The 23,074-nt window shown below is 37.5% G+C and overlaps 1 protein-coding gene across 1 annotated transcript; it reads right to left on the bottom strand.

Annotated features, from left to right (window-relative positions):
* Positions 1-4,074: 4,074 nt before the first annotated feature.
* On the bottom strand, positions 4,075-14,115 carry LOC308657280 (uncharacterized protein C5orf46; the record flags this gene model as incomplete). Its single annotated transcript, XM_081308838.1, has 3 exons — positions 4,075-4,123; positions 9,477-9,627; positions 14,043-14,115. The coding sequence occupies 3 exons, from the start codon at positions 14,113-14,115 to the stop codon at positions 4,075-4,077; spliced, it is 273 nt and encodes a 90-aa protein (XP_081164964.1).
* Between the last annotated feature and the right edge of the window lie 8,959 nt (positions 14,116-23,074).

The following is a 23,074-nucleotide window of genomic DNA, read 5'->3' as shown; positions in this document are numbered from 1 at the left end:
CAATATTTAGTAGGCAATTATTCTTGTTTTACCCATCATTGTTATTAAAGGTTCATTGTGCTACATGCAAACCTACTGTGGCCACGTGAAAACAGAAAGGCAAACTGAAGATTTATTGAAAATACAATTGAGTTGCTTTCAGAATTAAATGACAAACAGGTCAGTTTTTTGTTTACTGGCACAGGAAAGTGGGCTCAAATATTTTTGGAAGACTTTCCAAATTAGAAGTGTAAAACTTTAAAAACTTCATATATTTTCAGGCTTTAAGAGCTTATTATTTGAAGTGAGTTTCAACTCCTCTTTCTGTCACTTCCTGCTTCTATGACCTTGAACTTGCTAATTTATTTGGGTTTTAGTTTTCTCACTGTAACCCATTCTTTGATTATACTGGCTAATGAAGTATGGAATATAAATATATATTTCCCATATTATGTATACATATATTCCATATTTTTTGCATCATTAAAAACTTTAAACATGTCCAGGAAATATTACTTCAATAAATAAAATTCTTCCCTGTGAGCTAAGGTATGTGACTCCAAAGGGGACACATTTATTCTGATTTTTCTAGAAGCGAAAATGTGAAATCAAAGTGTTCAGAGTGTTATGTTTGGTTGAAACTGGGGCCTGAATCCTGGGAACTTGCTGGAAGCTGCCTTGAAGTCTCTGTCCTGGAGGACTTATGAAGCAGAACTGGAAAAGCAGGATTTGGCTGCCCTTAGATTGTCCAGGAGCCTTAGAAACACAAACCAGAGAGAGAGGAAAACAATTACCACCGAGAGAGGATTGAAGACTTAAAAATAACAAAGAACTTCATTAATTATTTTTGCATCTGCAGTTTAAAACATGAGAGGATTTAAAATGAAATAAAATAGAATATGTATATAAGAAAAAAAAACAGGCAACAACAACAACAACAACAACAAAACAATTCAGGCTTTGTAAGGAAAGAGCCAGGAACAAGGGTGAAGAGAGAATGGAAACATAAGGACAAGTTGACCCATGAGTTTCAGTGTGTTTCTGGACAGATTGGAGATGGAAAAGAAATGGACCAAGTCGTGTAAATCTAATAATAAGAAAAGAGATAGTAGATCTTAGGGGAAACAAATTTTTTTTTCTTTCTCTGAATTACAAAATAAGAATTTCCATAAGACTACACAGAGGGGATATGAAGAAATTTTGTACCCAAGGGCATCTTGACTCATCAAATACATTGGAATTTTCTGTTCAATTTACTTATACCTGGGTCCTTCCCTAGGAATTTCTGACTTGATAAGCCTAATTGTGAGATCTTGAATGTCCACAGGAAATTTTTCTTGATCCAATAAATGTGTATAGAAATTAAGAGTTCATAAAGCACTTTGCCATCTATTACTTCTTTTGATAATCTTAGTAACCTAGTGAGGGTCATTACATTTTTTATGTCTTTAAGTCTTTGGAAGGACTTAAAATGAGTTAGAAATCATTCCAATGTGGTAGAACAAAAGTTAAGAGGGTCCCAGATTAATCAGGTGTCTGATGTTTATTTTTCTGGATACTGTACCTCTCTCTACTCAGCACTAGAGATGATGCCCAGAATCATACACAATTCACCTTCTTTTAAAGCCTTTCTCTTGCTCGCCCCTTCCTCCAGGTGTTCCCTCTAACCAGTTGTTTTTTTCTGCAAGGAATTTCTGAGGCCCTTTCATAGATAAGGTCATTTTCCTTGCAGCTATAGGTATGTGGTGCTAAATGAGCGCCCACACTATGGCTTCTCAGCAACTGGTTAATATTATTCATTTTGGTAGGCATGGATTAAACAACCATTAAATGAATGGGTAAATAAGGATACATGTTGCTAGGAGAAACACTGAGCATTTATTTATCTTAATTTAGGAAATACATAGAATATGTGTAAAATTTTCTAAACAGAAAAAACAGGTATTGTTTTGAATTTTTTATTCTAGATTGATGACTTCTTTTTGATTAGATAAAACAACTGCATGCAAATGCAACTTTTATAACTACCTATTAAAAGCACAAATCATGGGCATTTAAAGAGATACTCCTGACCAAACCACACAAGAACAATTGAATCTCACTTTAGAAGCTTCCTTTCCTCTAGCCCCAATTTTGTACACCTCTATAGTGAACCATTCCTCTCTGGTCATTAGAGCATCTAGAGTTACTTTAGGAATCTAGTCAAAGCTTTTTCTGTGTAGTTAAAAATTCTGGCACTAAGATCTGGGACAGTTAAATTCCTCACATTATCAAAATTCCAATGTAGGAAAATGAGACTTGAAGAAGTGAAGTGACCTGGTCATGGTCATTTAACTGTTTAGTGGTCCCATTAGAGTTTGAACTTGGATCATCTTGATGTCGCTGCTCTTTCTATTCCTCCACATTGCCTTTACCGCAGGATTGCCTCATATCTGAACCTCTGGGATTTAGGGTGTGGGTGCTAATGGTTACAGGTGTACACCAGCAGCCCTAATGAAGGCAAAGTGTTGGGACACCTGCAACAAAATGAGGCCTCTTCCCTGAGAGGATAAGGATGCAAATATAAATGAGTGTTGTTAGAAACTTAGCTGGCTTGGGGTGAGAGTCAAGAGCATGTGGGTTGAGCAAGTCTCAATGCCAATGCCAAAGCCCCATTTAGGAGCTTTGAGGGAAGGGTAGGCTAAGTTTCAGGGTAATATGATAGTAGCAATCTGAGCTTACACTAATCACACCCAAATTATGAAATGGAGCTGGGAAAGGAAAGGAACATTCTTAGGCCTGATAACAAATAGAAGTTGGGAAAGACAGTACTTACTGGAGATGCTTATAAGGCAGCTCAACTTACCACAAGAGTAGTGTTTTATTTCAATGTACATTTAAACTCCAAGGCCTGTGTAAGATCACATAGTCTAATAATTATTCTCTACTACCTCCCCCCATACTACCTATTGTTCTTCTCTGTTCTCCAGAAGCTCTGTGACTTAGAGTCCACAAATTCTGGAATCAGACTACATGAGTCCACACCTGCCCTTCTCCCTTATTAACATGGCCATGTTGACAAATTTTCCTAAGCCTTGATTTTCTTATTTGTGAAACTCAAGAATAGTGATGCCTATTTTCATATGGACTATGAATTAAATTATGTACTGTGTATCTAGCATTTAATGTCTAAAAGATAGTAAGTACTCAGTGCATGCCAGCAACTCATATTACTTTTCTAGATATAACATTTTTGTTTTACGATTTCAATATCCATACCCAGGAGAGAACAGAGTAAGGGAAAATCAGGTTTTTCTGAGTTCTCAAATCACATTGTTTGAGGTTGCGGAGTATAGAGAGGCCACTCCTTTCTCCTTGAATTAACCTCAGCAAATTTCACTCTTCTCATGATTGACTAACTGCATAATGATGTAGGTCCTTACATTTGTAGTGTGTACTAACTCCTCATTTCACAGCTGGGCTCATATAAAGCAAAAGCTACAATTTGGATCTGAAATAACCCCAAAAGCCCATGTGTTAAAGGCTTGGTTCTCAGATAGGTGCTATTTGGAGGTGTTGGAGTCTTTTAGACATGGGGCCTAGTGGGTGGGATTCTGGAATCCCAGTTTATTCCACTTTTGCTTTCTGACTATGAGCTTAGTGGTTGGTCCCATGCAACCAAATGCTTCTACCATGATGTGCTGCTTTGCCACAGGCCTAAAGCAGTGCAGCCCACTAATGGCAAATTGAATTATCCAGAACTGGGAGCTCAAATTAACCTATATCTTTGTCAATTGATCATCTCAGGAGTTTGTTATAGGACAGAATTGTATCAAGAACCAGGTCTCTTAACAATTAATGATTATTTATATTATTCAACAAGTTTGCCTCCTCCCTAAGAAAACCTTGAGTTATCAACATCAACTTAATGCATATTCATTATAATTAGTTTAAAAAAATAAACCATAAGGACAAAGCAAGAACAAAACAATTATTTTCTGCTTGTAGTTATGCATCGGTATCCCCAGTCATTAAATGAATTCAGTCAATCCCTTTCTTCTTTGTCTAATATACTATTTTTTAGTTGTAAATTATAAATTAAAATCACCTGAGAAGTCACTTTGATGGCTGTTCTCCTGGGTTTTCACCAAGTTCAAAGAATCCACTAAAAGGAAAAGTAGAGAAAAAAACAATACTGAGTTATGACTTAGACTTAATGCTAGAATCATCACTACACTGTATTATAAGGACTGAGTTATAGTTTTTTCCTCAAGATTTTTCTGAGAGAAGGAAATATGGATAAATATTTCCATAACAATTTGTAGCCAACAAGCAATTTATGCATAATCATGTCTTTGAACTTGCCAACAAACGTATTAGTTAAGTGTCATTTCACATAGGAAGGCATATACATAAAGGCAGGTATTTTGGTATATTTATTCAGAACTCTATCTCCAGCACCTAGAACAATGCCTGGCACATAATTAAATTAATAACTATTTGTTGAATGAATTTTTATTATTATATATTTTTACTTGTGAAAAAAATCCCTGAAGCTCAAAAAGTTCAAACTATGTTTCTGAATCACATGGCTGATAGATTGCAAAGCAAAGTTTAAAATGTACAACATCAGAGTTGTTACTAATGCCAGAAATCCTTTACTGCTCAAAGACTGGGTACCTGTGTAGCTTCTGAGAAGGTAAAAGATGACTAAAATGTGGTTTGTGAAGAGCTTACACCAACATCATCTGCTCTGAAAACACAAATCATCTGTTGCTGGGCTGTTGGGTGTGTGGTTGCAGGGGTGAGAGATATGACCGAAAAATAGACACATCAGGGAAACGACTTCTTTTTGAAAGCAGCAGAAATTCAAGGAAGGGTTTCAAACATGGCAGACATGTGGCCAGATTTGCGTTTTTTTTTTTTTTTTTTTTTTTTTTTTTTTAAAAAAGCTCTGGTGGTAGGTAGAGGATAGATTGGAGTGAAGAGTGACCAAAAAAATGGTAAAACTAACAGAAATCTAATGAAAAGAACTCATGAAAGAGACCATGGCAGGGTCAACTAGATCAACTAGTCAGTGGAGTCGAAGAAAAGGAATGGCATAGGAAGAAAATCAAAGGTAGAATACGCTGTAGCACTTGGAGGAAGGTGGTGATGGGCAGGAAAGAAACAAGAAGACCTGGAGGTTGCTGGAGTCTGGAGGTGTGGGAATGTGACTTCCTGGATAAGGAGGAGCCTGGCTTTGAGAGAGAGGCCAGGTTTATATTTACAGGTGTTGGTGGAAAAACTAGGTGAAGTTTTATAGCAAGAAATTGGTCATTTCAGTCTGGAGTTAAGAAAACTAAATATAATAGAGATGTGAATTAGAAACTCCTTAGGTACAGGGAAATTCCCAGTGTGCAAGTTGCAAAGTGAAAAATCAGGACCATTTGGAGCCTTGAGGAGAAGTGACATTTAAGGTGAGAGTACGTGACAAAAAGTCAAAGAGTGAGAAGAGATGGCATGAGATAGGGAGAGAATGAGAAATCATGTCATGGAACCCCCCAGGGGATATATTCACAACAATCTAAGGCTCCTCAACGGGTGAGGGGAGTTAGGGTTAGGGACATTGCTGAGAAGGATGATGCGTGGGAGGTAGCCTGCATAGTTCCCAGGTAGTGCAGAGGCAAGCAGGGGAGACACCCGGACTGTCCTGGGTCTCAAAAGCATGCTTCTTAGTAGAGGGGATGGAGAGAGAGAAGGGGAGGGGAGGGGAGGGGAGGGGAGGGGGGACAGTGGAGAATGGGATAGACAGCAGAATACATCAGTCACCAGAAAGGCAATTTGTAAATCAATGGAAATGTAACTGATGTGACACAGCAATCTGTATACGGGGTAAAAATGGGAGTTCATAACCCACTTGAATCAATCTGTGAAATATGGTATATTAAGAACTATGTAATGTTTTGAACAACCAACAATAAAATAATTTAAAAAAAAAAAGCATGCTTCTCATATTTATTATGTGCCTGATACCCTACTCGGGCATCAGATATGTTGGAGTAAACAAAGCAAAATTCCCATGTTTATGGAACTTCACAGTTCCTTTTATTCTCTGTTTTGAATCAAATCTCACTCAATCCTTCAAAGCCCTAATTATATCTCATGTCTGCCGTAAACACTTCCCTCATCACATTGGTTCCTTTCTCTGGAAATGGCCTGTGATATGTAACAGATATTTATCTTGCTAGGCATGTTTGGCTCACATCACTTATCATAAGGACTGAAAATACATTTAGGAAAAGGGATTTACAGTCCAGATTTTTTACAGTTTAGGTGTTTCATTCACAACTCCTGTATCTTCTTTGCACATATTAAGTATAGCAACATTTTTTTGCTGGCATCTTCCCATCCACCATCCCCATTATATTTGTAGCCTTCTTTGCACAGGGAGTCCTGAGTATGTCTTAGGTCCTCACTGCCATCAACTAGATTTGTGTTTTGAGCTAGTGTTGTGTTTTGAGCAAAGATCCTTCATATTTCCCAAATCAAGTTGGTAAATGGGTTTTAGGTCTGATCTCTAAGATCTCTTTCCTTAATTAGCTAATTAATCAATTGATAGGTGTTAATTAAATGTCTGACATCATAGTGAACCAGACAGATCTACCTGATTTCTACTTTCATTTAGCTACACAGTTAAAAGTAAATCAGTTATTTCTGAAGAGACCAAAGTTCTAATGGCATGATGATGAGGTAAAGTGTTAGAAGACTAACAGAGAATATGAATGTAAGGGGAGAGAATTGACAGGAGGGTCATAGGATACTTTTCTGAGGTGGTGACTTTTAGATGAGCTCTAAGATCAGCCACCATGAAAAGGAAAGAGCATTTCAGACAGAAGAGAGTAAGAGGGCAGAGAACGTGTCATGATTTTGAGTTTCAGCAACAGAAAGAGTGCCATTTGATCAGAATATATCAAGAGAAAGAGAAAGTATAGAAAATGAAGTGGAATTCCTGAGCCTGGACTGGACAGAAACTCCTTAATGGATCAGTAAACTTTCAGGCTAAACACAATGAAAAATGTGTCAATTTATATCCAGAAAATTCTAAGGGAAGAAATAAAAAGAAGTATCATTGTTCAACTTCCTGTTTTGATAATGTAATAATATTAACTCAATTGCAGTTGAATCTGTACTTTGCATGCAATGAATGATACTCACTGTTTTCTTATTACTTTCCTTCTAGTTTACATTAACAACCACGGGAAGGCAACAATTGCAAAAGCAATGACAATAGGATTTGTAACAATAAAAACAACAATAAATGTTGGCAAGGATGTGGAGGGATGGTACCCTCATATGTTGCTGGTGAGAATGCAAATTGGTGCAACCATTATGGAAAGCAGTATTGAGATTCCACAGAAAACTTGGAATGGAACCACCATTTTACTCAACTATCCCTCCCTCAGTGTATACCCAAAGGACTTAAAATCTGTATATTACAGTGATGCAGTCACATCAATGTTTATAGCAGCTCAATTCACAATAGCTAAACTATGGAACCAACCTAAGTGCCCTTCCATAGATGAATGGATATTAAAAAATGTGGATGAATGGATATTAAAAATAGATGAATGGATATTAAAAATCCACACACAATGGAATATTAGCCTTAAAGAATAATGAAATTATGGAATTTTCTGGTAAATTGGTAGAGCTAGAGAATATCAAGCTAAGTGAAATAAGCCAAACCAAAAGAAAAAAGAAAAAAAACCACAAAAGCCTAATATTTTCTCTGATATGTGGATGATAATTCACAATGGTGGGGTGGGGGGTATTAGGAAAGAATAGATTTAATTTAGATTAGGTAGAAGGAAGTAAAGGGAAGAGAGGGTGTCTGGGGGAAGGATAGTAGAATGAATCAGACATTATTACCCTCTGTACATATATAACTATATGACCCGTGGGATTCTACATCATATACAAACAGAAGAATGAGAAATTATACTCCATCTGTATTTGTTGTATCAAAGTGTATTCTACTGTCATGCATAATTAATTAGAACAAAGAAAAAAAAAACACCTGTGAGTTTTAGCAATTTCTGGAGCAGGATCATATGCAAAATGCTGTCCAGTCAAATATATTGATTTAAGCAGATCAGAGATTACAAAAATGCCCACAAGGTGGTTCTTTGTTTGTATTTGCTGTTGGTTATCTTTGAGAATATAATAAAAGTCATTAACCTTTTCTCCAGATAAATGCAAGGATTTGCACATACATAAAATATGAATAAAAAATGTAAAGGCTATGTGGAACTTTAAGGCACAGCAGTGCATACCAGAGCATCTGGTGAGGCCTGGCTTCCATCTCAGTATCCTGTGGAAAGCTCGTCAAAGAAGCAAGGGAGATGCCTTCAGGTAGATGCAAGATGGAATAAAGGAACCTCAGTTGTTTTTTTTTTTTTTTTAATAAATTGTCTGATAGATCCTGAAGCAGGTGGGTGATAGGTCAAAGTTTGTCAAACTCTGTTCAGGGGTCTATGCAGGAGAGAATCAGAAGAGGTTGAGAGGAGGAGATGGAAACCACCTGGAAGTTTACAGGAGAGGGTGCTTGGTCTTGGAGAGCTGAAATTGGGGACATTAGCTTGAGAAGAATGAAGAGTGAGGTGAAGTAATGGTGTAAAATCAGAGCTATGTAGGTGGAAGGGAGCTGTTTGGGGAGCTGGGCATAGGAACTGGGAAGCAGGCTGAGAACATTGGGTTCACACAGTGGGAGGTGTGACTGTTCACTAAGGCTATCCAGCATGACAAAAACACTCCACATGGGGAGCTTCTCCAGATGCTCTCTGAGAGGTTATCAGCTGCTTCTCTTGGCCCTCTTAAGCTACTCAAGTTAGAAAATAAACACAGGAATTCTCAGTGCCCACCACTAATGAGCCTACCACCACCCCTTGTCTTCACCCCATTCACAGCACTAGTGGGTCCTTTATTCCCTCAACTTTACAGATGAACCAAGGAAGGCACTCAGAGAGGGAGAGGCTTGTCCACCACCACCTGGTAAAATAGCAGCTGAGTCAGGACCAGACCTTGGCCTTCTGTCCCCTGGTTCAGTGCTCTCTTTCCTTCTATCTGGTCTTGAAAGTAAAACAAATATCTTGTGGAATCACTTCATGGGAATGAATTTACCCCAAAAGAGTTAAGGGCAATTCATTGAGAAGCCAAATACATCTTAAAGTAGAGTAAGGTTTTTCGATGGAAAACAATTTATTGGCTTGTGACTTAAACTTTGTTTTTTATTCATTTCAATGCAAGGTTTTAAAATTTATTTTATTTTATTGTTTTATTTTTTTATTTTTTTGAGATGGGTTCTCTCTAAGTTGCTTAGGGCCTTGCTAAATTGCTGAGGCTGATTTTAAACTTGTGATCCTCCTGCCTCAGTCTCCAGAGCTGCTGGGATTACAGGTGTGTGCTACCATACCTGGCTGCAATGGGGTCTCAATATACAGAGAACTGGACCAAGCAAGGCTGGTATCAATGCTTACGTTCCCCGGGCCATCATGGAACGGAGGATGAACTCGAATGCATTCTCAATGATCTCTGTGCCCAGTTGGTTCAGAAATTTGGGGAAATCTGGCTCTGGATTCTTGCCTGAATCCTCTGGCTTGCTCTCAGAGTTTTCTTCTGCTTTTTCATCTGAAAAACAGAACAGAATATCAGAGGTGATTCAAAGCAACAAGAAAGGAAAGACTCTTTGCCATGTAGGGGATCCTTAGAGCCCTTTGTGCCTCTCTCAGTAATTTTGTGGCCTCCTATAGTTATAGTAAATTGAACTTTTCATTCCTGCTTGGTTGAAGTCTTCACAAGCACCATCTCATCTATTCCTAAAATCAAATAAACAGACCCACATGAATACTGAGATAGACAATGGCTCCCTTTTGTAGATGAGAAAACAGAGGCTCACAGAAATTAAGTGCCTTTCCTAGAGTTAAGCAGTTAGCAGGAGCAGTGCCCAGGTTGAAACACAGAATGTCTGGCTTTCCATGTAACCCCCACGCCTATGGTAGGAATAACAATGATGAAGATGGAGTACCAATGGGTAGCACTCTATGACCCCGACCTTGTTCCAGAGGTGGGTGATGGACCATCTGCATGCATTCTCATATTATCATCACAACAACTCTGTGAGGTAGGAAAAAATTATTATCCCAATTTAAAGATAAGGAAATGGAACTAGAAAGAGCTATAGAAACCTATTAAAAGTCAGACCTAGTAAGAGGCAGAAATATAATTCAAGCCCATGTTTGGCTGGCATTAAAAATCTGCATTTTAAAGCACTCTGTAATGAATTGTACAATCTTCTTTTATAAGAGTGAAAGTAGTATAATAATAGTGACAAATTCTATCACTTGTATATCACCAAATATTGTTGTATATAATGGTTTTGTAAGTGTTGCATGATTTTGTCCATGGTCAATCTTATGAGGTGTGTATTTTTCCTCTCGGGCTGAAAAACCAAAAAGATTAGGGATTCACAGAAGTCCTCATAAAGAGTAAAAGAAGTTGAGACCACAATGGTAGTCCACTTGCCCTGAGTCCTTTAATCAAGTTCCCTTTAGAGTGAGGGCCAAAGACCCAGAGAGTGGGGCTGGTGTTATGCAGGTTCCTTGAGATGTTTGGGCTTTGCTTAGTGGTTTTTACTTTCAGACAAGAGGGGATGGAAGAGTGACAATAGCTATAATATGTACAATGAGCCTAGGAACAGAATAAAGTAGGACTTTTGTATTTTAATTTTATTATAGCTTGACAAGTGCTGTGACCAGACATGGCACATAAATATATATGATGTGTAGTTAAATTTAAATTTCTGATAAACCACAACCATTTTTTTATTATGAGAATTATTGATGCAATATTCAGTACATATTTGTATTAAATATTATCTCTCACTTATCTAAAATTCAAATATAACTGTATCTTGCATTTTTTCTGGAAACCCAATCACAAGTTTTGAATCATAAAGCCCCACCTTCTAGATAATGTATCCATCCCCATGACTTCAGATGGAAAGACATGTAACTAACTTTTTGTTACCATCCTTGCATCCATATTATATCCTAAAATATAAACTATTATTAAAAACTTATTGGCATTCAATTCTGCAAACTAAAATTGATAAACTTAATTGTCATGTTCTCATTTATCCAGTTGTTGTTTCTTTCATTCAAAAGAATCCTTATGTGCACAGCTTTTATCCAAGAATTATGGTTAAAAAATAAAGGACAAATACAGACATTACATGACCCTCACATAAAGTGCAGGGTGCTCACAGTGCCCAGAGTTCATTTGTTTTCCTCAAGAGAAAAAGGAGCCAGACCTCCTTGTGTGGATTCCTATTCTATAGGTTCTGGGTTGGGGCTTTCTTCACTTGCTCTATCTTCAGTCTGCTCAGGGATAGCATTGCAGTTCGACAGAACAGAACACAGCTGCTCAGGGAAATAAAATAAAATTACTCATCTAGAAAGTGGTTGAGCTGGGGTTTGAACCTGAATGTTTTATCTCCACAGAGAATATTATTCACATGATAAATTTCTCTCCCCATGAAATTTCTTTTCTGAAAACATTGTCAGGTGCAAAGTAGTAATTCCTTATGTGAAAGTTGAGTTTTTTCTATGTTTCTATCTATTTGCATAACAATTTAATTTTATTGACTTTTTATTTTAATATTTCACTAAATACTAGCTTTTCAATATGTAAGAAACCTGGGATTGGAGTGTATAAAGATGGAAATCTTAGCCTCAGTCTGTGAACCACACACATATTGAGAAATTAGAATGTGGTTCATTACATGGGTTAGAGTCCTATAGCCTGAGTTTTTTTTTTTCCTGTCTTCAATAAAACATTAGCCATGTGGCTTTGCACACAAGCCTCAAATATTATCTCTCAATTTCCTTCTTGTGCTGTTGTCAGGATTGAAAATATTTTATAGATCTTTCATCTATCTGTCTATCTGTCCATTCATCCATCTGTAACATTTACCACAGTACCGGGTCCATGATAACCTCACATAAATGTTTGCTGCATTATTATTTCTATTATTAATAATGTAACAACATGATTTGCAACTCATTTTCTCCTCTAATACTTGAGGAGATTGTGAAAATTTAAAATATGTCATCAAAATATCAACAGATTGTTATTTCCTAGAAACGAATCATCAAATCATACAAAATAGTTAATTTACATTAACTACCTGGTTGAATTTCTTAGTCAAGGTGATTATAAAGACCTGAACAAATATAGTATTGCTGATGTTTGTATATTTTGTATGGTTTTCTTTTTTCTTTACATTTGTAATTTTTTATTGACATTTAAAAAAAAGGACAGCGGAATGCATTACAATTCTTATTACACATATACAGCACAGTTTTTTATATCTCTGGTTGCATATAAAGTATGTTGACACCAATTCATGTCTTCATACATTTACTTTGGATGATGATGTCTATCACATTCCACCATCCTTGCTAATCCCCTGCCCCCTCCCTTTCCCTCCCACCCCTCCGCCCTATCTAAAATTCATCTAATTCTCCCCTGCTCCCCCTCCCTACCCTACTATGAGTCAGCCTCCTTATATCAGAGAAAACATTCAGCATTTGTTTTTTTGGGATTGGCTAACTTCACTTAGCATTATCTTCTCCAACGCCATCCATTTACCTGTGAAGTGATTATAAAAGCATGTTCATTTGGCTGGGCATGTTGGCATGTGCCAGGAAATCCAGCCACTCAGGAAGTTGAGGCAAGAAGATCATGAATTTAAACCAGTGTGGACAACTTAAGGAGAAGAGAGCTATTGGGCTGGGGATGTACCTCTGAGACAGAACACCCCTGGGCTCAGTTCAATCCCCAATAACACACACACACACACACACACACACACACACACACACACACACAGCATGCCCATTCTATCTGGTAAAATTGATAATTGTCTCATTTTATAGATGAGGAAACCAAGGCTCAAACCAATGAACTGGTTTACCCATAGTTTCAGAGTTCATACGAAATAGAACCTGGATTTTTTCACTATGATATGAATATCACCTTTCACCATGTTGATTACTTTTGGTGTTGAAGGAACTGTAATGTCTCTATGTCCCCCTTTAGAGTCATTCTGTCGTAGCATCTGCCTGTGTGTGGTGCTGATGAACAGTGAGGGTCCTGGAGGTGTGAATGCTGCTGACTTGCATTCAGAGGACTCTGTTGCTAATCATTTGTACTATCTGTGTTTTCTGGCCATTTTTGAATTGAGTGAAGTCAGGAACTCACAGTCTTCTGCAAACAAAATAATTAGCTATTGAGAATGCTGCATAATGCCTTGTTTGGGTCAGATATGAAAGAGGTAGGTGCTATTTAGTTATAATGAAAAGAATCTAGACACCCAGGTATCATTATCAGATGCCACTTACACTTTTGTCTATGCTCAAGTAATTTTCCCTCTGCAAACTCAGTTTATTATCCTGTAAGATGGAAAATGATAAAACCATGCATATTTACTTCACAGACATATTATGAGGCTCTTTTAAGATTATATTTGATAACAATAACAGTTAATACTTATTGATTACTTGTTATGGACAAATACTATTCCAATTTTTTCCTGTATTTAATTTTCATAATAACTTTATGGGAAAATTAACTATCAATGTTTCTTGGCATGTATGATGCCAAGAGATATTAAGTAGCATGTTAAAGTCAGGTTAGTGGTGGACCCAGCTGAGAAGTCTTATTCCAGAGTGTATATTCTTCACCATCAAAAATTATTTGTTATTATCATTAGGAAAACATACCCCAGGTCTCAAGGAACTTATAATACAATAGTGTCACTATATGATATGACACACAAGAAAATATCATTCCAAATTTCATACATTCATTGAAGATAGACTTTAATAAAAATCCTTTCTTTGTTAGAAGATGTGCCTCTTGTCTCCCAGTCCTGTGTTCTCAAGTGCCCAAAGCCCTCCCTATCTATATTCTGAATCAGTGCCAACTTCCGCTCATCCTTCTAACTGCTGCACAGTTCATGGGCTGTGAACAGAAACACTTACCTGCAGCGTGGCAGGTCAGGATTAAGACAAGGATTCCCAGAAAAATTGTCAGCCGAAGGACTGAGACAGCCATTCTTGTAATACTGGGGATTGATGCAGATAAATTGCTCACATGCACCTGAAGCTTTGCTTCATTTATAGGGCACATAAGTGACATATCTACTATGGAATCTAGGTTGCTCAAGATGTCCGCACAGCTTGCTCTGGGATCTCAGCTAATGAGCCCTGCCCTATCTTTCAAAACCAATTAATATATATATATATATATTTTTTTTTTCAAATAGGGAAAGAAAAACTCTCTTGATTTTTCTCAGGTGTATCTATAAAGTGCACGAGAGTACAGCTTCTGAGGGAGTTTCCATGGCCAGCATGGATGCTCAGATGCATATCAGGCAGAATCACTAGTGTTGAGGAGCAAGTGACAAAATTGGCAAGGTGTTTTTCTACACCCTCTGTGTGCTGGGCTCTCCCCATGCTCTGAGCCAATCCCCCTTCCATACATGGGCATGCCCTGCAGCACCCCAGAACCCTTCCTTTGCCTCTGCTCTTCTTCCTGTGATACCTTCCTCATCATCTCCCTTGGAGCTTTTCTATTTATTCCACTGTCTTAGGTTCAGATTCTGTCTTTTCTATGAAACCTTCATGGTAACCATTCCGCCCTAGATCAGAAAAAGCTGCATTCTCCATCACTTGCTCTATGAAACCCTTGACCCATTGTTTGAACTGTTTTATTAGCTCTCCTCTCATTCAGCCTCTTGATCCATTTCCTTATCTACCTACAAATACAAGTTATCAATAAAATAAATATATAGATATATGTTTAAGGCACATATTATGATATTTTAGAGTATGTATACATGGTTAATGGCTAAATCAAACATATTCATTGTCTCACACACTTTCCTTTTATGTATGGTGAGAACACTACTCTCAGCCATTTTCATATATACAATTCATTGTTATTAAATATATTCACCATATTATATAATGGATCTCTAGAATTTATTCCTCCTAATGGGTATTTTATATGCTTTGACACATGTCTCTCTAATTTTCCTTCCCAGCCTCTGGTAACTGTCATTCTACTCTCTGCTTTTATGGTTTTACCTTTTTTAGATTTCATAAAGAAGTAAGATGATATTTGATTTTCTAACTCTGCCTTATTTCACTTAACATAATATTCTCCAACTTCACCCATGCTGTTATAAATGACAAGCCTGCCTTTCTTTTTAAAGCAAAATAGTATTCCCTCATATATATAGACCATAAAAAAATATGGTCTTCATCCATTCCTCTGTAAATGGAATTTAGGTTGCTTCTTAACCTGTGGATCTCTTAGGGGCAAAGTGTTATATTTCTGAATCCTCAAGGAGTCTAGTGATTAGCACTGGTTTTAGCTTTGACTGTACTTGCTCACAGCTTCTCTGGATCTTCCAAGCAGAGATAAAAGATACTGTGACATGCAGGATATATATCCATTTAAATGTCTCCCCCTGTAGGCTGTAGACTTCTTGTGTGAACATTAAAAAAAAAAAAAAGTAGATTGAGAATTTCTTTTGCACTGCAGGTTCCCACTGAAGTGGTCCCTGTATCTATTACAATGGTCCTCTTTAAATTAAGTCTGCCTTACGATCTTTCAAATAGGAACGAAAAGAAAACATAGTCAACTGAATTAAATTCATTGGCATTTGGTGGAACTCAATATTAGGTTTGAGATGTTGCTATGTCTCCCAGAGGTAAAATGCCCTTCTTTCTGGATGTAAACACTCCAGAAGGTAAAGTGTGGCTTTGGTCTAGATAAAACTGGGTGTCCTGAGGAATGCCTTAAGTTCAGTTGGTAAGGACAAGGAGTTGGAGGTATTAAAACTTACAGACTGACCAAAATCAAGCTGTGCAGTGCCAGATGGCCATTTAGAAATGGGGATATTAAATGGGGTATGGGAAACTGAGACTTGTCCAGGTTTCAGAGTCAGGGTTAGGGAGAGACCCATTCCCGCCCACTTTATAAGGTACTGCCTTGACAGCAATCAGCAGCTCTGCTTTCACCTTGAGTGGAACGACCTTCCCAGGCCTCTCCAACCAGGCCCCTCAAGAAGACTCTGGCCAGACTCTCCTATACAAAAGTCTGTGATCTAGAAATAGTACCACCTTAGGAAACTTCCAGAAAGTTATATTTGTGCCGTCAGGTACACTCTTTATGATCGAGCACTGCACTTGTCCAGTGGACTAGTGGAGGAATGAAGTTTAAGTGCCCATGTTGTGAATTCTGACTGTGGCTGTTTGTTTGGGAAAGGGTAGTGCCCGAAGGCATTTCTCTAATAAACCACAAGAGCACAGTACAAGGAAGCAAAAGCTCCAGATATTGCAACTTAGGATAGGATTCTGCTGGCCTCCCAGGGAGGTCACCTGGGCGGGGCCTGCAAAGTTCAAGGCTGATGCTGTTGGTGTTCTGGAATCAAGAAAATAGTACTGTCCTGAGGCTCAGGGTCACTGATTCCCTGCCTACCAGTACCATGACCTCCTCCCATGGCCCTATAGTGCCGCCCAGGCTCCATCCTCCCTTCTCTGTTTGTATGTTCATTTCTAGTTTCTTCTCCTGGCTTGTTCCTCTCAGCTTCAGGTTTCACCATATATTTTTGGTGAAAATTTCTTGTGACTTATATCCTTATAACAAGGATAAAATGTTTGGATTAACATCATTTACAAACTAGATCATTTCTTCTTAGACCTTAAATATTTTTATTTGATATTTATTTTATTTGGGTCCCTCTCCAAGAGATGTTAAAATCCAGTAGGGAAAAGTTCTGGCCTATTTTGTTCACTGAGAGAGGTTTGATTTCTAACATAGTGCCTTGTACATAGAAGCTATCCAACAATCCTATATTTAAAAAAATAATTAAAGAATATTTTGAGGAAAGAAGCCTGGACTTCCATAATTGCTCTGCTGGTTAGCATCTGTTTGACTGCCAAATGACATACCACTCTGAGTGTCAGTTTCTTCATCTGTAAACTTGAGACATCATGCAATTTCCTGCCTATTTATTTGTACTATTTTAAGGATATATGTGATAACATATATCAAACATATGTTTGATAAGCTGTAAAGAACCTTTCATCTGGGCCATATTAATAACAGTTAAGGAGCATAAACAAATGGATTTGACTTTAGGTAGAGGAGAAAGAGGTTATAAAAGAGGGTTTTACCTGGGCTGGGGCTCTAGTTCAGTGGCAGAGCACTTGCCTAGCTCTTGTGAGGCACTGAGTTCAATCTTTAGCACCACATATAAATAAATAAAATAAAGGTATGTTGTCCATCTACAATTACAAAAAAAAATAAATAAAAAAAGAGAAGATTTTACCCAAGCTAGGCAAAGAAACCTGGGAATCTTCCTTCAAAACACTACTGTAACTTTTTTAAAGAAGGTATGCAAATGAAAAGAATAAGGTATCCTTTAATTCCCAAGGATATTTTCATACTTAATTGAAAATCATCAGATTTTTTTCTTAGGGTAAGAAAGAATTGTGTTTGGGTAGCAATCTCATGGGGAGATTTTAATGAATGTATTTGTAATTAAGAACATGGGTTTGGGTTCAGACAAAATTGCATTTGACTTTCAGATTTTCCACTGCCAAACTGTGGTGATGCTTTGGCTTAAGATTGCCTAGTTTCTCTGAACCTTGGATCCAATGTCTATAAAGTAGGAATAATGAACAATGATATCTCTTGGGGTTGTTATATGGATCGAATGAGGAAATCTGTGGAAGCAGTTGGCAGAGAACCTGGCACATATTGAGGGAAAAATTAATAATAGTCTTGTTATTCTATTCTATTTCATTGTATTCTACTTTGAGCTGTTCCAGAGAGGGTAATGACACTTAACCATGCAAACAGCATTAATTAGCTAATATTAATAATGAGCTGCCTACGCTGGTCAGGTGTCAACTGCATACAACATATTAATAAAACTGATAGGAGGCTGCCAACATCACCCTCATTTTATGTAATAAAATTCAAGCCTGGATTCATGAGCCAGAGCAAGGAATCAGAGGTAAGAACATGGGACTCCAGAGTTCCTGCTCATAACTATTACACTCTGTTGCCCTGGTACATGTAGAGTGGTAGCTACTAACAAAAACCTGGGTCAAGCAAGGAGCACTGCAGCTATCAGCCTGTTTGTCCACAGATTCATCTGTATCAGTTATTTTTCTCATTGGCCTTTGAATTTCCTATTGGCCTCTGAATGAAGGTCTCATTCACTTCATTTACCTATGTTTCAGTGCAATTTGTTATATCAAACATGTAGGGTACACTATGCTTTCCTAATTCTTGGCAGAAAGCAAACTGGATTTGGGCTGCAGGACAAAATCATGATGACTAATTAGATTGGAATTTCAGATAAATAATGAGAGATATTTTAGTACATCTAAAATGTTTCATAGGATATAGTTATACAAAAATGATTTGTTTTTGAGTAGATATTTCTGTTTTCTTTAGCTGAAATTTTAATTTAACCACACATCCTATATTTTTATTTGTTGAATTGGGCAACTTTACCTGGAGAAGCCTTCACAGCTGTTTTCTTACGTGATTCATCATATCAACTGAAGTAGAGGACTGATGGGAGACAAAACATGATTAGTGCATGGCATATGAGAACCTTAAATCATATGTAGAAACTGCAAGTTATTAAAGGGCTCAGTTCCTCTTTTTTTAACCTTTATTTAATTTATTTATTTTTATGTGGTGCTGAGGATCAAACCCAGAGCCTCGCACGTGCTAGGCGAGTGCTCTACCACTGAGCCACAACTCCAACCCCTCAGTTCCTCTTTAATATGACATCTGGAATATATTTGTCCCATGTGTGCCTCATAAAGAAATTAAAAGCCTCTCCCTTATTAGTTCACTCCAGATGAAGTTTCAAACCAGTTCTGGAAGGGATACATATGGGTTCAGGGCAGGGCTCCCATTTCCACGGTGTCTACCTGCTGAGGACTGGTCACACTGCCACTTTAAAACCTGCCTATATGTGGCTTATAACTTAGCTAATCATGTCACAGATCCATTTATTAATTATTTATTCAACGAATGTGATTTGAGTTTGTATGACTTGCCAGGTGCTCTTTTAGACATTGGGAACAAGAAAATGCAAAACTCCAGTCCTTGCCCTCACCTTTGTTGTGGGGGGTGAACCTGTAGCCATGTAATTGCAATTTAAATAAAAGAAATGCTAATGAAGTTGTGAACAGGTTCTGATGGAGACTAGCAGGGAGTGGTTGACATGACCTGGGGACTTGGGGTCATTTGTTTGGGCCTTGATTGGTAATTATGTAGGTGTTCACTATGCTGGCAAGGTGTAGAGAAGACACTTCAGGTAGGAAGGATGACACATGCTTCCACCAATAAACAAGGTATGGAATAGCATAGCATGCTTCCAAGAATGAGACCTCAGATGCTTCATAGTTCATATGAAGTGGAATAAAGTGAATTAACTAAGGTTTGTTTTGATTAATGTCCGAATTAGTAAGAGATAAGGACTGGGAGAGGGCAAAATGAAAGGGAACAGAGAACATTTTGGGGAGGGAGTATTATGTACTGAAATACATATCTAGCAATTTTTCCTCTGTTCTTTCTTTCCTAATCAGATTTTCAGGTGAGGACATCCCCATTCTCCGAATTGCCAGTTAGAAATGCCGATGTTTTCTTCACCCCTTATCACCAACAGAACCAAATTTCTCACAAAGTCTTACCAATTCTCTCATAATCCTTAAAGCCCACCAACTTCACCTCTGCCATAGGTGTCCTGGTAAGGAACTTTGTCTGGACCTCTGCAATAGCAGTCTCAGGTTTGAGGATGTCTAAGGTGGGAGGTCTGCCTCTCCAACATTCCAGGCCATCTCCCACTTGGCTGCTATTTCTGTCTTTCTAAAAGGTAATTATGTTTACATCCTGTGTCATTTCCTTTACCTATAGAATTTCTAAAGACAAGGCCTTTTGTATTTCATTCAAGGTCGGTGTCTCCAGCTTTATCTCCAGAGTAGAATAGAATAGTTATTAAAGCACGGGTTAGATGGCCTACATTAGTTCTTTCTGCCTTTGCCTGGCATGTACTGGGATGCATACCCTGGTTGTTTATATCCAGACCCCCATACCAGGTCTGTGTCTGTCGCCTAGTTGTTAAATAAATTAATATCCTCTCAGTTACCAAGTTCTTTATTTGACAAGTTGTGTATACTCAGTAAACTTCAGTTTTCCCTTCTCAATATGAAGACAACCTCATGAAGTTTGTATGGGTGTAAATGAATTTATGCTATAAAACGCTTAGCACTGTGCATTTTACATAAATGTTGACTCTGCATGAAAACTTCCCACCAATCTCTAACCATGTCATTTCCCCTCTTACCTTCCCAGGTATACCCCTAGACCTTTACTTGTTTTAACATATGGTTTGTTCTGTTTGGAATGTTAAAACCCAACTACTCATTCTTGAAATATTACGTTCTTTAGAAAGACATTGTGACCACATCATTGATCTAATTCATGGCAGAATTAATTACTTCTCCTGGCTCACTCTGCTCACACCTCTATTATAGCCTGTATTGTACTGAATCATAAGTTATTGTTTATATATCTGCCACAGCCATTAGGCTACAGGCTCCTCAAGAATGAGCCATGCCTATTTATCCTCAAATACCTTTTGCTGACAACCATGACTGGCAGGTGGAGAGTGTTGAATAAATGCAGTTAGTGTTCCACAGATGCTTGTTGAATGTGTGAATGGAGAATTGGAGCCAGCAGTAGAGGTGATTCCAGAGCCCCACTGGAATGAGAGCCAAAGCTCAAGGCAAGGGCTCAGGTGTAAACAAGGAAGGCAGTGAAGAGTACAGAGGCTTTTGTTCTTCTAGCAGCTGGAACTATGGCTGAGGGTGGAGCAACATTGCAGAAGAGGTATTTTGCCTTGCCTCACTTTGGCACAGGGGATAGAGTGAGGGGGATTTATTTTTATTCTTAATCATTCATTTGTTTTTATGATGTTCCAGATCAGACTCAAGATCTCATGCTACATAAGCTTCACTACTGAGGTACATGTTCAACCCCCTCCCTAGGTGTTTTATTTATTTATTTATTTAATTAATTAATTTTTTTGGTGAGGGGAATACTTTAACAAGCAAGAACAGATGAATCACATAAAAATAGTGTCTTTCCCCTAGATTATGAAGTCTACAGCACTCAATTGATAGGGTAAATATTTCTGTGCTGGCCATAATTTATCTCTGCCAGAAAAGGGTATGATAATATCTAAAGCAAAAAATTTACCAAATGAGGTAATGGAACAAAATTGATTTTAAAACTATAAGCTATCCAACTGTAAATAGAGAACTATAAGGTGAAGGCAAATTGTGGTTAAATAAAGGAGATTTGTCTATCAAGTCAATAATGAGATAAAAAAGTATCCATAAAAATAGTTGGTTCAAAAATAGGCAAAAAATGAGAAACAAAGAACAATATTTAACAACACTGAAGATGTTATCACAACCATATTAATAATTGCACTAAACATAAGTAATCTAAATGTATTAATTATAAAAAGATCATTAAATTTTGTTGTATATAAAGAATTCAATTGATGGTGGCACTGGGACATTATTTAAAAAAAAGATACAGTCAATCTCCATCAAAATACCAATACTGTTCTTCTGAGAACTGGAAAAATAGTCCTCAAATTTATTTGGAAAAATAAAAGACCCAGAAACCCCCAAAATTCTGAGCAATAAGAGTAAGACTACAGAATCATAATACCCAATTTCAAATTAACTACAGATATAGTAAAAAAAAAAAAAAACAGCATGGTATTGGCATCAAAACAGACATGAAGACCAATGAAACAGAATTGCAGACAGAGACAAACTCACATGGATACAGTCCTCTGCTGCTTTACAAAGGTGCCAAGAACATGTTGGAGGAAAGAACCATTTTAACAAGTGGTGCTGGGAAAACTGGATATACGTATGTGCAAAAGTCACCTCAAAGTGGATTAGAGACATTGGAATTAGACCAGAAACTTTCAGCTGCTGAAAGAAAACAGGGTCAACACGTCAACATACTTGTACAGGCACTGACTTCCTTAGCAAGACCCCCAAAACTCAATAAATAAAACCAAGAATCAATAAGTGGGATAACATCAAATTAAAAAGCTTCTGCTCAGAAAGCATGAAGAATCTATAGAATGGGAGAAAATTTTTGCCAGCTACTCGTCAGGCAGGGGATTAATATTCAGAATATATAAAGAACTCGAAAACTTAGTATCAAAACAAAACAAACAAACAAACCCTCAGTGAATAAATGGACAAAATAACTAAGTAGATATTTCTCAAAAGAAGAAGAAATACAAATGGCCAACAAAAGTATGAAAATTGTCCAACATTCTTAGCAATCAGCAAAGTAAAATTACATTGAAATTCCATCTCACTCCAGTTAGAATGGCAATTATGAAGAATACAAATAATGAGGATGTGGGGGAAAAGGTACACTCATACATTTTTGGTGGGTCTGAAAATTAGTAAAACCACTTTGGAAAGCAATATGGAGATTTTTCAAAAGACTCGGAATGGAACCATCACATGGACCAACTATTCCACTCCTTGGTATTTATCCAAAAGAACTAAAATTAGCATATTGTATTTCCTTATTGATACAATATTACAGCAGCACAATTCACAACAGCAAGTGATGGAACCATTCCAGCTGTCCATCAACATATGAATGGATAAAGAAATGTGGTATACATATATACAGTAGAGTTTTATTCAGCCATAAAGAAGAATGAAATTATGGTATTTGCTGGTAAATGGATAGGACTGGAAACATCATGCTCAGTGAAATAAACCAGACTCAGAAAATCGAAGGATGAATATTTTCTCTTATATACAGAAGCTAGAGAAAAATAGGAGGAAAATGTGGGAGGGTTAGCTCTGAAAACAGAAGGGTTATTAAAGGAATAGAGGAAAGGGACTGAGGGGAAGAGAGGAGGGGC

The sequence above is a fragment of the Spermophilus citellus genome (genome assembly GCF_964194105.1).
Source record: "Spermophilus citellus genome assembly, chromosome: 1".
Lineage (NCBI taxonomy): Eukaryota > Metazoa > Chordata > Mammalia > Rodentia > Sciuridae > Spermophilus > Spermophilus citellus.
The sequence above is the reverse complement of the archived record's forward strand: the minus strand, read 5'-3'. Positions and strand labels throughout refer to the sequence as shown.